At 55.4% G+C, this 12,887-nt stretch overlaps 1 protein-coding gene across 12 annotated transcripts in view; it reads left to right on the plus strand.

Annotated features, from left to right (window-relative positions):
• Positions 1-12,887, plus strand: part of CFAP46 (cilia and flagella associated protein 46) — a 98,484-nt gene that overhangs the window by 41,993 nt on the left and 43,604 nt on the right. For all 12 annotated transcript variants that reach the window (XR_014077626.1, XR_014077627.1, XR_014077628.1 and 9 more), the window contains 5 exons: positions 5,180-5,311; positions 5,638-5,800; positions 7,404-7,488; positions 10,428-10,566; positions 12,209-12,392. Coding sequence is in view for 8 of the 12 variants with exons in the window: in XM_081572851.1 (XP_081428977.1) it covers positions 5,180-5,311; positions 5,638-5,800; positions 7,404-7,488; positions 10,428-10,566; positions 12,209-12,392 (703 nt within the window). In the remaining 4 variants the exon portion in view is untranslated. The remainder of the gene's footprint in view (positions 1-5,179; positions 5,312-5,637; positions 5,801-7,403; positions 7,489-10,427; positions 10,567-12,208; positions 12,393-12,887) is intronic.

Raw genomic sequence — 12,887 nt, forward strand, 5'->3', positions numbered from 1 at the left:
ATACACTCTGGAAAAACGAGGGAGTAAACCGAAAAAGAAAAAGATGGCAGATACTGCAAGTAAGAGAGTCAATCCAGAAAAGTTGCCCAGCTGTGCTGCTGGCTGAGGGCCACCTCAGCCGGGACGTAGGGGCAGGACCAGAGGAGGAAGAAGGGAGAAAAGGCAACTGGAAACGCCAGGAAACATGAAAGTAATACACAGCTTGACTCTTCAGTGAAACACGTTGGTATTGTCATGGTATTTATTGATATTTCTGCGTTAGGACTAGCATTTTGACAAGGAAGATTTATCCATGGTTACCCAATAAAATGTAAGGGTTACCAATTTTGACAGCACAAAACTACCGTGAAAGCACAGCTAACATATTTTAGCAGTGGGAAGAGGGAGAGGACAGGTGTGTAAGACTCGCATCTGGGAAGCTGAGTAGTGGGATGTCACTTGAGGGTCTACAGGATACTCCGAGGTGCAGAGATAATAAATGGGGCAAATAAAAGCAATGCCAGGGCCAGTTGTGTTCGTAAGTCGGGAAAAGGGCAGAAGGACGGCCTGAGGAGGCCATACTCCGTGTTTGCCATGGTGAGACGTCTGTCGGTTATGTGTAAAATTCATAAACCGGGAAACCAAGAAGGAAGCCCCTTTTTGGAGAGAAAAATGTATCCGCTAGAAGACAGAGCCGAAGACTGGGGTCAGTTCTTCCTGGGAAGCAGACTGGAAGCTGGGTGGAAAGTGCTTAACCAGGTGGTAGGTGCCACCTTGATAAAAATTCAGAAGCTAATTTTAAAAGAAAGAAAAAGCTACGTGAAGAGTCAGTGCTGCGTCGTCTTCCGTGATTGATGAGGCTGACGTCACTGCTTGTTGCAGGCACAGTAGAGCTTGTCAAGGACCAGAGTGGCAGCACGCCGGTCCACCTTTGTTTCATCAGTGATTCTTAAATTGAGTTTTATTTTAAAACAGCAACTCCTAGCCTAATAAAACTGGCTATAAATATAAATGTTTACATACGGTAATAGAGAAAGGGCAGGTTGTATGAGACTGAAAGTTTGATTTTCACATAAGCCCTTTGAGAACTCATTTGTAGACTACTGCTGTCCTCTAGTGGTGGTCGGTGTCACTGCACTCAGTGGGGTCACCCCTCCAGGCCTTGACCATGGACTAGACCTTTCTCTCACCCACACAGAGCACTGTCTGTGTCCAGGCCTGGAGCTGGGCGCTGGGAGGCTGGAGAGGCAGAGGCCAGTGATCTCTTCAGGGGGTGCCACACTTCACATGGTCCTGCTGGCCGCTCAGAGCCCTGCCCCTGGCCCCAGTAAGCAAGATCCACAATCAACTTCAGCCATGTGGCATGTGCTACAAATGATTCACCTTTAAAAATATATATATATATATATATATACACATACATATTTCAAATTTTTATGCAATTTTTTTCAATTTTGCAAGTTACATAAAGAAACTTAGTGTGGAATTGGTCACAGAGTAATTTTTATGATAGCATTTCACAACAATAGTCCAAATAGTTTTCAGATCTTGGTGAAAAATAGTGGAGTTACTAGTCAGCTAGTATTCTCACATGGACACATGACGCACAGTGGATCTTATATGGTTGCGCTCTTGCGACCCCATGGACGGCAGCCCGCCAGGCTCCTCTGTCCGTGGGATTCTCCAGGCAAGAGTACTGGGGTGCGCTGCCCTGCCCTCCTGCAGGGCAAGTGTGTAATTACCAGAATCAGTTTCATGTTTATACTATTAATATAAAATATAAACTTCACATAGATCTCTAGCATTTTTATTTAACATAATTATCATCACTGTTGGGTCTTTATATGAATTTAAGTCACTTTTTCTGCCAGTTCTAGCCATGACACATAGTGGATCTCATATGCTTGTGCTATTAAAACAAAACAAAATTGTAAAACTTGATAAAATACATGAAACGTCTGTTTCCAGACCCTGGCCAGCAGATGGCCCAAGGCAGCACTTCCTGAAGGAAGAGACCATCAGAAGTGAACCCCACAAGCAGCCTCTGCCTGGGGTTAGGGGGACAGGGAGGTGGAGGAACCCCGGGCAGAAGAAACGCTCTAGGGGGCCGGAGATCAAAGCCGGGGGCTGCTGGGGCAGCTGGACCCCACAGGATGCGGGGCGAGAGGAGGTTCCTGGGGAGCGAAGGCACGACGCGGGCCTGGCAGAAGCAAGTGACAGAGGTGAGGGAGTCCCTGGGCCAGCCCAGGAGTCAGGGAGCACCCACTGAACCTCTCCTATTCAGGAAGACCAGGCCTTAGGGGCAAGGCTGTAAGGGCTCAGAAGCCTAACCCAGATCTCAGTCGGATAAGGATGATCCACAAGGAAATTGACTGGCTGCCGGCTGCCAGAGTGAAACCCAATCTACCTTTAAAGGAGGCTGTCTCAGCCACGCTCTGGACGACACAGCCCCCACCCCCAGTGCCCAGCATAGCAGCAAAAGTCGCTAGACACATGGGAAAAGGAGACACCGTGTGGCCCAGGAGAAAAGCAGTCAGCAGACTCAGACGTGACGCAGGTGTTGGAGTTAGCAGATGATGGACTTAAAACAGTGATATAAATACAAGAAAGAAAGGATTTTGATAGACAAATTAGTGTATAGGTGGGGAATTTCAATGAAGAAATGGGAACTATAATAAAGAACTAGGGAAAATTCTAGAAGTGACAAGTATGATCTCTGACATGGACACATCACTGGGAGGGCCTGAACAGCAGTCAGCAGACTATGGGGATGGAAGCCCAGGAAGAAAGGCCTGAAACACAGGAGCAGCGCTTTTGGGGGTGGGAGGGGCGTTGGCCCGCAGCACCAGTGCAGGCGGGGGCTTGGAAGGTCGGAGGCCGGAAACCAAGGTGGAAACACGTGTGGGGAAAGGTAATAGCTGAAACTGTCGCAAACTGAATTGAAAATATCAACACAGAGATACAGGATTTTCAGTGAACCCCAAGCGGGATGAACATATGACGGAAAGCGCACCTGTATTTATTGTGGTCAAATCGCTGGAGACCAAAGGTGACAAGAAAACCCCGAGAGGAAGGTCGAAGGGAAGGAGACACATCACACACACAGACGAGGTCCAGGTTCTCATCGGGAGCAATGCGCCCATTTTAAGTGGGAAGCAAGAAAAAGCCTGCTTGATCTAGAACTCTATTGTACACCAAAAAGGTCTTCAGGAAATGAAGGCAAAATCAAGACATTTTAGATTAATTAAAACTAAGGGAATCCATCCCCAGAAGAGCCAGCTCGGAACACAATGTGCTCAGGAGGTTGTCCTGCCTGAAGCTGGGTGGTCCCTGATTGCGACTCTGCTTGGGAAGCAGCGCCAAACGCCTAATGGTGGACATGCGGCTGAGCGTGCACAGCTCTTCCCCCTTCAGTTCCTTAAAAGACACTCGACTGTGCTGTGCTAAGTCGCTTCAGTCGTGTCTGACTCTGTGACCCCATGGACTGTAGCCCACCAGGCTCCCCTGTCCATGGGATTCTCCAGGCAAGAAGACTGGAGTGGGTTGCCATTCCCTCCTCCAGGGGATCTTCCCGACCCAGGGATCAACGCGGCATCTCTTGCATCTCCTGCATTACCAGGCAGTTTCTTTATGACTACCTGGGAAGCCCTTAAAAGACACATGGTGTTTTAAAACAAATGTATATTGTGCTATGAGATTATTGACAAGTGTGGAAGTAAAGTGTTTGACGGTGACTACGCAGAGCGTGGGCTTGAGAGAGACACAGTGTGTGGTGGTCTCCTGTCATCCGTGCAGTGACATGATGTCGGTTAACCAGACTGTGGTTAGTGAAGGGTGTACACTGCGATCACTAGAGCACGTACTACAAACACAATAAAACAAAAGCTTATAATGGAAAACCCAACAGAGAAGATAAAGTTGGGTACTAAAAAATGTTCAATTAATCCAAAAGGGGGTGGAAAGAAACAGAACATATGAGACAAAAGGAAAACAGCAAAGTGGAAGATCGAACCTGACCACATCAAAAAAGGTATTAAACGTAAACAGACCAACACTCCAGGTAAAATGCAGAGGTTATCCCACTGGATACAAAAAGCAAGACCCAACTGGAAGGCATTTTCAAGAGAGACTCTCCAAATACAAAGACGCAGAGGAATAGTTTAAGGGAGCAGAAGATGGATTCTGCCAGCCTCGGGTGTAAGAGCTGGTGGGGCTGTAGGAAGTGTGATCAGAGAAAAGGTTCAATCAGCAAGAAAATGTAAAATCCTAAGTACACTTAAGTAAAATCCTATACTTAACGGCAGAGCTTCACAATTCAAAAATCAAAGAATTAGACACAGCCATGATTACAGCTGTAGATTTCATCATTCCTCTCCAGTGGGGGACAGGACAAAAGAACACTCAGCAGATCACCCAACTGTCCTTGACAGACTCTCCCCAAGGACCCTGTCCTGGTCTTCAGGTCTCCAGGACGCCAAGGCCCACTCGGGCGGGCTCTCCCCCACCTCCCGGGGGATGGAGCCAGCTTGCCATTCATCCCGAGAGTGGACTTGACCAGGCCCTGCAGACCCTGACCCTTGCAGGCCAAGGAGCAGCCTCCTTCTCCCCTGGACTCCTGATGGACAGGGTGGCCGAGCAGCTGGCGGCTCCTGCAGTCAGGTCCCTGGCTTCGGGGTGTCCCGGGCCGTGGTGAGGTGGGTCTCCCCAGGAAGCGGTGCTTTTCTCCTGGAGTGAGTCTGGTGCCCGCGGGTCAAGCTGCAGGGATGCACGTCTTGTGAGTGCACGAGCCGTCACTCGGCTGACAGAAGAGCGCTCGTGGCACCTGACGTTGCAGAGTCTGAACTGTAGGCTCTCAGTTCTCAGTGCAGAGCCAAGGCTGCTGAACAGTCGTGCTCCGGCGCTGGGGACAGGGCCCCCTTGCTCCCTGGGCCGGACTCGCCTGGGGCGTGGCCTCCTTCCGCTCACACTGCTGCGCAAGACACCCCACAGAGTAGGCATTCAAACATCACTTAATGATTCTCTCTCATGGTTCTGCGGGTTGGCTGGACTCAGCGGTTAGTTCTGGTTCAGGGACTTTCACGGGCTTACTCTGGAGCCCCCAGCACCCTCCGCCACCAGGCAGCTCCTGGGGCTCTCCCCTTCTGCAGCACCTTCCTCCCCGCGGAGCCTCCTGTGAGCCGAGGCGCTTGTCTGTCTCCAGGGTGGAGGTCCAGCTGCTGGCGGAGATGCTGAGCTCGGTGGCCTGCATCCAGGGCAGGAGCATCATGGAGAACCTCAAGGGGCGGAAGCAGCTGCGCCTGGCGGCCGCCAAGGCCTTCATCGAGAGCGCCAGGTGCGCCTAGGCTCTCCAGGGCCGCTCGCCGTGGGCGGAGGTGCTGGGGACCACAGCACATGGTGCTCCGTGGGGACTGTCCCCGAGGCCCGCCCCTCCCCGGGTGCCTGTGACCAGCGTCATCTCCTGCCCTGTGCAGTGACCCCAGCTCCACCCCGAGGGTCGCGGGCAGCATGAGCGGCTGCACTGGGATGGGCCCAGGAACCCGGGAGCGGAGGGTGGTGAGTGGTCACAGTGCGCCTGCGGTGAGGAGCCCGTCCAGGCCCCGCAGAGCTGACCTGGGCCCCCTGCCCCCAGCGCCAGTCTAGGCCCGGCCTTCCCCGCAGGTTTGCAGGCATGGCAGGGAGCAGCGCCCTGGTGATGCTGGCCGCCCGGCACTTCTGGAACACCTGGCTCCCGCTGCTGTCCTCCGCCGGCAGCCGGAAGAAGTGCAAGAGCGCGACCCAGAGGCTCATCAGCATCATCAACAAGACGGAGGCCCGGAAGCAGGTGCCTCGGGGAAAGGCAGGGGCCGAGGAGCCGGGAGGGCGCGGAGCACGGTGGCCGCCTGGGGGCCGGGCGCGGGGGGACATCGCTGAGGCCCCCGCGGGGCAGCGGGCGCTCCCCCGGCCTCCCGCCCCCTCACCGAGAGCTCCAGGATGAGAGAGGAGAGGAGGCAGGCTGGGGGCACAGACCACCGGGGCCCAGGGAGGCCCCCCGAGGGTGGGAAGGTGCAGCCCCCCGCTGCCCGGGCGTCATGTGGGAGGGTGGTCGTGGCCCAGGGCGCGGCCCTTGGCCTGAGAGGGGCTTCAGGGACCCACGCTGAGCACCACGCTAGCTGAGACTTTCTCACAGCTCTGTTGTGTTGAAGGATTTTCTCCCACTCCTACTAGTTTTCTGGCAGATGTGATGAAATTTTTTTGGATTTTGTTAAGTGCCTTTTCTGCATCAGTTGAGATGACCGTGTGATTTTCTCCTTTATTCCTTGTATTAATACGATGCATTCTTTATGTGGAACTACCCTGTACAGAGCTCACTTGCTCATGGTGAATAATGTTTTACCATATCGTTGGATTCAATTTGCAATTCGGCAGCATATTTTGTTGAGAATTTTTGCCTCTATATTCATAAAGGATATTCAGCTATCATTTTCTTTTCTTGTGGTGTCTTTATCTGGACCCCCTGTCAAAGGGGTCTCATAGAATGAGCTAAGAGCTAGTCCTTCCTCTTCAGTTTTTTGAAGAATTGAGAAGGATCAGTGTGGTTCTCTTTTAAAATGTTTGGTGGAATTCACCTATGAAGCCATCTTGTCAAAGAATTTTCGTTATTGGGAGGTTTCTGATTACTGATTCAGACTTTACTGTTAGAAGTTTGTTGAAATTTTTTATTTCTTCTTGAGTCAGCTTAGGCGATTTGAGTGTTTGGAGGGATTTCTCTGTTTCTTTTATGTTATCTAGTTTGTTGGAACAGAGTTGCTAATTGATTGGTAGTCTGTTGATATGGCAGGTCTTTTTATCCCTGTAGGGTTGACACTGTTATTCCCACTCTGGTTTCTGGTTTTGGTTGTCTGTGTCTTCGTTCTCTGTCAGTCCAGCTGGAGGCTTGTCCCTTTTGTTGGTCCTGTTTTTTCCTGTTATTTTCTGTGCTCTATATTTAATAACCACCCCCAACTTTGGATTTAGCTTCTTTTTTTCACATTCCTTAAGATGTAAAGTTAGATTGTTGGTTTGAGGTCTTTCTTCTTTCTCAATGCTGGCGTTTGCAGCAATGATATTCCCCTGAGCCCTGCTTTTGTTGTCCCGTAAGTTTTCCTAATGTACTCTTGATCCCGTTGATTCAAAGCTATAAAGCTGCCTTGGATGCTTTCTGTCATTAAAAGCCATAAGCTATGTTGAGGGGCTAGTCTGTGTGTATGTGTGTGTGCCTGTGTGTGCATTGGTTCTAAGTAAGTGAACCTTGAAGTGGAACAAAATGTGATTCCACTTCTTGGGACTTAATATTTCAGAAATTTAGCTGTGATTTCCATAATTCGATATGGAGCCAAATGAAAAATACACTGATGAAGTAATAAACTGCAGCTTTGAAGTCTGTTGTTCATCTGTTTTTACTTCAGGAGGAAGGGGGAACGCTGCTCCTGCACCAGTGGCCCACGGCCGACTTCCAAATTGGAGGGATGACGGAAGGGAATTTCCTCCCAGGTTTGTAGGCTGGGAAGTGCCCGTGCTTTTAGAGTCTCTGTAGAGCTGGCAAAGTCGTGGCCATAAGCACAGGCAGTGCCAGTTCAGCGCTGAACACAGGGCAGGCACGGAGCAGGCCCTTTGTGAACGGCCAGGGGCCCCCGCTGTGCTCACGAGGAAACCAAGCCCGCCGCCGCCCTGGGCCTCCCAGGCAGCCCTGAGGTTGGTCCTCTGGGCTATTCTGGCAGGTACATCACACTTCTGTAACCATAGAAACGTGGAGATACGTTTCTGCGGAAAGAAGTGACTTTAAAACAGTAAATACTTTATAATTTATTTCTAAGATAAGATGACTATCTGCTAAAAAATAGCCCATCCTTGTTAGCGTAGGGGCCTAGGTGTACACTGGGAAGGCTGAACACGTGGATTTGAGCAGCAGCCGTGCCCTCAGGCACTGCAGAGTCTGCGAGAGAGAAACTCTGATTTAAAATAGTGAACAAGAATGTGACTGTGTGTCATTACTAAGCTGAGCTCTAGACCCAGCAGTTCAGACTGTTTGCTGGTGCAGCCAGGGGAGACGCAGATGGCAGCCCAGACCCTCAGGACCTGTGAGGAGCCGGGCTGCGGGGGACCCTGTACCACCCGGCGCCCCCGGCACCTCGGCTACACCTTACTCCACGTGCGGGAATATGCATCCGATGGCTACAGTGTTAGCAGCTGTAAAAACTCAAATTATGGGGAAAATGAGAAACTAGAATTGAGCAAGGCAGTGTTTTGAGGAAAGATTACTTCCTAAAGTTTAGAGTGGTCAAAAAGGCACACTTTCAGACACATGAGAATTCAAATGATGAGAGAGTAATGAGAAATGCAGGAAATTAAAAAGTGAACACTGGAAAGGTATTTGCATCCAGTTTGGCAGCTAAATGGTACATTTTTGTGATGCCTGAGTAGTTGCACTAGTCAGGGTAGGAGATGCCAAGCTGCAGTAACAAATAGCCCTGACTGTGAGGAGCCCTTTCAGCCCAGGCGTGTGGTTCCATGTTGGGCTGGCTGAGGTGTGGGGAGAACCCACACGGTTCCTGAGTGTCAGACATTGACCAGTTTATCTGGTCGTGAGCCGAAACCCACCTGCTCCTGTGAACTCCGTCCCCGCACTGACGGGAGGGAAGCACAGGGAGCCCTCAGGGCCTGGGGGGTGGGAGCTGCTGCTGTCCTCTTGGCCGGCAGGACCCTGGGCGTGTTCACCCCTCGGCTAGAGTGATTCAAACACAGGACAGAGAGCTATGTGGTCCCTGATGTAAAATAGGACAGCCTGAGCATCTGGGACCAGCTGTGGGGCCTCTGCTTTGCTGGACAGCAGGGCTGGGGCCACTTTATTGCTTTACTGACCACACCAAAGCCTTGGACTGTGTGACTCACAACAAACTGTGGATGATTCTTAAAGAGATGGGAATACCAGACCACCTGACCTGCCTCCTGAGAAATCTGTGTGCAAGTCAGGAAGCATCAATTAGAACCGGACATGGAATAACAGACTGGTACAAAATTGGGAAAGGAGTACGTCAAGGCTGTGTATTGTCACCCTGCTTATTTGACTTACATGCAGAGTACATCATGAGAAATGCTGGGCTGGAAGAAGCACAAGCTGGAATCAAGATTGCTGGGAGAAATATCAATCACCTCAGATATGCAGATGACACCACCCTTATGGCAGAAAGTGAAGAAGAACTAAAGAGCCTCTTGATGAAGGTGAAGGAGGAGAGTGAAAAAGTTGGCTTAAAGCTCAACATTCAGAAAACTAAGATTATGGCATCCGGTCCCATCACATCATGGCAAATAGATGGGGAAACAGTGCAAACAGTGGCTGACTTTATTTTTTGGGGCTCCAGAATCACTGCAGATGGTGACTGCAGCCATGAAATTAAAAGGCGCTTACTCCTTGGAAAAAAAGCTATGACCAACACAGACAGCATATTAAAAAGCAGAGACATTACTTTGCCGACAAAGATTTGTAAACTCAAAGCTATAACTTTTCCAGTGGTCACGTATGGATGTGAGAGGTGGACTAGGAAGAAAGCTGAGCACCAAAGAATTGATGCTTTTGAACTGTAGTGTTGGAGAAGACTCTTGAGAGTCCCTTGGACTGCAAGGAGATCCAACCAGTCCATCCTAAAGGAGATCAGTCCTGGGTGTTCACTGGAAGGACTGATGGTGAGGCTGAAATGCCAATACTCTTTGTCCACCTGGTGTGAAGAGCTGACTCATTGGAAAAGACCCTGATGCTGGGAAAGACTGAAGGCAGGAGGAGAAGGGGACGACAGACGATGAGACGGTTGGATGGCGTCACTGACTCAATGGACATGAGTTTGAAGAAGCTCCGGGAGTTGGTGATGGAGGCCTGGCGTGCTGCAGTCCTTGGGGTCGCAAAGATTTGGACAGGACTGAGGGACTGAACTGACTGACTGACTGGCGCTGAGGCCCAGGCAGCACTGTGGTGTATGGAGTGACCAGTCCACCAGATCTGGGTTCCGGCCTCAGCACCGGGGCCTGCAGGGCCTGAGGAAGCCTGGGGAGGCAGGGCGCAGCGGGGCATCTGGTGGAGATGAGGCGGGAGGGGGAGGGGGACAGCGGGGCAGGGGGCACTGTGAGGAGCCCCTGAGCCATCGCCCCCAAAAGGACTGAGGTGTTTCCCCCGAGGCTGGCCCTGCAGGGCAGCCCTGCGCTCATCTGAGGCTCGCAGAGCGCACGTGCGTAGTAGCTGGATGTACATGCGGTCCTGCCGGCTGCCCGGCTCTGAGGCAGGCGGACTTGGCTGCCGTGTCCCCAGTGCTTCCTGGGGGCTCCTGGTCCGATAGACTCCTGGGTGGGGGCAGCCTCAAGCTGCTAGCACCGCACTCCCGGAACCCTCACCCGGCGCCCTGGTGTTCCCAGGCCCCCCTGAGCCCCCTCTCCCGTGGCAGGGACCGAGGACGACCTGATGCTGCGGGCCGCGCTCTACGGCATGCTCTTCCACAGCCACGCCGACCAGGACGACTGGGAGGGCGGCCTCAAGGTGCTGGATGAGGCCGTGCAGGTGCTGCCGCGGACGGCGCACCGCCTGTGAGTGCCGAGCCCCTGGGTGCCTCCCCCGCAGCCCTCCCCAGGGTGCCTCCCTCACAGCCCCCCCCAGCCCTCCCCAGGGTGCCCCCCCACAGCCCTCCCCAGGGTGCCCCCCCATAGCCCTCCCCAGGGTGCCCCCCCACAGCTCTCCCCAGGGTGCCCCCCCACAGCCCTCCCCGGGGTGCCCCCCACAGCCCCCCACAGCCCTCCCTGGGGTGCCCCCCCACAGCCCCCCACAGCCCTCCCTGGGGTGCCTCCCCCCCCAGCCCTCCCCGGGGTGTCTCCTCCCCCCCCAGCCCTCCCCAGGGTGTCTCCTCCCCCCCCAGCCCTCCCCGGGGTGCCTCCCCCCAGCCCTCCCCGGGGTGTCTCCTCCCCCCCAGCCCTCCCCGGGGTGTCTCCTCCCCCCCCCCCAGCCCTCCCCGGGGTGTCTCCTCCTCCCCCCCAGCCCTCCCCGGGGTGCCCCCCCATCCACAGCCCTCCACGGGGTGTCTCCTCCTCCCCCCCAGACCTCCCCGGGGTGCCTCCCCCCCCAGCCCTCCCCGGGGTGTCTCCTCCTCCCCCCCTAGCCGTCCCTGGGGTGACCCCCCATCCACAGCCCTCCACGGGGTGCCCCCCCAGCCCTCCCCGGGGTGCCTCCTCCCATCCCCAGCCCTCCCCGGGGTGCCCCCCATCCCCAGCCCTCCCCGGGGTGTCTCCCCCCCCCACAGCCCTCCCCGGGGTGCCCCTCCATCCCCAGTCCTCCCCGGGGTGCCTCCCCCATCCCCAGCCCTCCCCGGGGTGCCTCCTCCCATCCCCAGCCCTCCCCGGGGTGCCCCCCCAGCCCTCCCCGGGGTGCCTCCTCCCATCCCCAGCCCTCCCCGGGGTGCCCCCCCCCACAGCCCTCCCCGGGGTGCCCCCCCATCCCCAGCCCTCCCCGGGGTGCCTCCCCCAGCCCTCCCCGGGGTGCCCCCCCATCCCCAGCCCTCCCCGGGGTGCCCCCCCAGCCCTCCCAGGGGTGCCCCCCATCCCCAGCCCTCCCCGGGGTGCCCCCCCATCCCCAGCCCTCCCCGGGGTGCCTCCTCCAGCCCTCCCCGGGGTGCCCCCCCATCCCCAGCCCTCCCCGGGGTGCCCCCCCATCCCCAGCCCTCCCTGGGGTGCCTCCCCCGCCAGCCCTCCCCGGGGTGCCCCCCCATCCCCAGCCCTCCCCGGGGTGCCTCCCCCCCCAGCCCTCCCCGGGGTGCCTCCTCCCATCCCCAGCCCTCCCCGGGGTGCCCCCCCATCCCCAGCCCTCCCCGGGGTGCCTCCCCCCCCAGCCCTCCCCGGGGTGCCTCCTCCCATCCCCAGCCCTCCCCGGGGTGCCTCCTCCCATCCCCAGCCCTCCCCGGGGTGCCTCCCCCCGCAGCCCTCACTCTCCCCTTTCCTCTAGTGATTTTATTTCCCTTCTAAGAACTCAGCACAAGAAGAGAAGGGATGTAACACCCAACACACACAAATGACAAGCTGACAGGACACAGCGCAGCACACTGTCTCCGAGACGCTCAGCGTCTGTTGTTTTCTCTCTGAAGCGGGAACACGGACAGATCCCTCAGTTGGGATGCCTTCTATGGGACTGCGGCTCTTACCGTTCGGTTCAGGCATTAATTTCTCCTGGACTTTTCTTCAGCCTGATCTTCAAACACATGGTCATCGTGAAGGCCAAGCTCGGCCAGAGCTTCCTGATGGAGATTCAGAAGTTCCGGGACCAGAGCGAGGAGTACCTGGCACACATGTGGCAGCGCCTGGCCCTCAACTCCAAGAGCGTGCACGGCGAGATGACCTGCTACCACAACGCCATCCAGGCCCTGCAGGTCGGCGGGGCGCGGCTGGGGGCCAGCCCGCGGGGTGGGGAGACGCCCAGTGCCTTGGGAGGAGAGTGGGGCAGGGGGCAGAGCCAGGCCTGCGGCGCTGTCCTCCTGCCCGAGGGATGGGGTCCTTGCGAGGCTGCGGGGTGAAGAAGGGGGGTGGCCAGCGGGTCTGGGAGGACACAGGGCTCTGCAGGGCTTGGGGGTCTTGGGGACGCCCTCACCCCCAGAAGCTAAGACACAGTTTCCTCTCGATGCACTTGGAGATCTGGGGAAGGGCAGGCACCTCAATTTGAGCACTCTTGGGCTGGGGTGTCCCCTGGGAAAGTGTCCAAGCACAGGCTCCTGTGGTCAAGCAGAGGCCTGGCTCCCCGACAAGTGGCCATGGGTGCCCCTGTACCTCGCTCCTGAAGCCAGGCCAGGGCTTCCAGGGCCAGGTGGGGGCGCCGCTGGCTGAGCTGTTTGTAAATTCGCAGGGCCATGCAGCTGCCATCACAATCC

This window comes from Giraffa tippelskirchi, chromosome 2, assembly GCF_054371585.1.
Source record: "Giraffa tippelskirchi isolate mGirTip1 chromosome 2, T2T-mGirTip1v1.2.pri, whole genome shotgun sequence".
NCBI classification, from domain to species: Eukaryota; Metazoa; Chordata; class Mammalia; order Artiodactyla; family Giraffidae; genus Giraffa; species Giraffa tippelskirchi.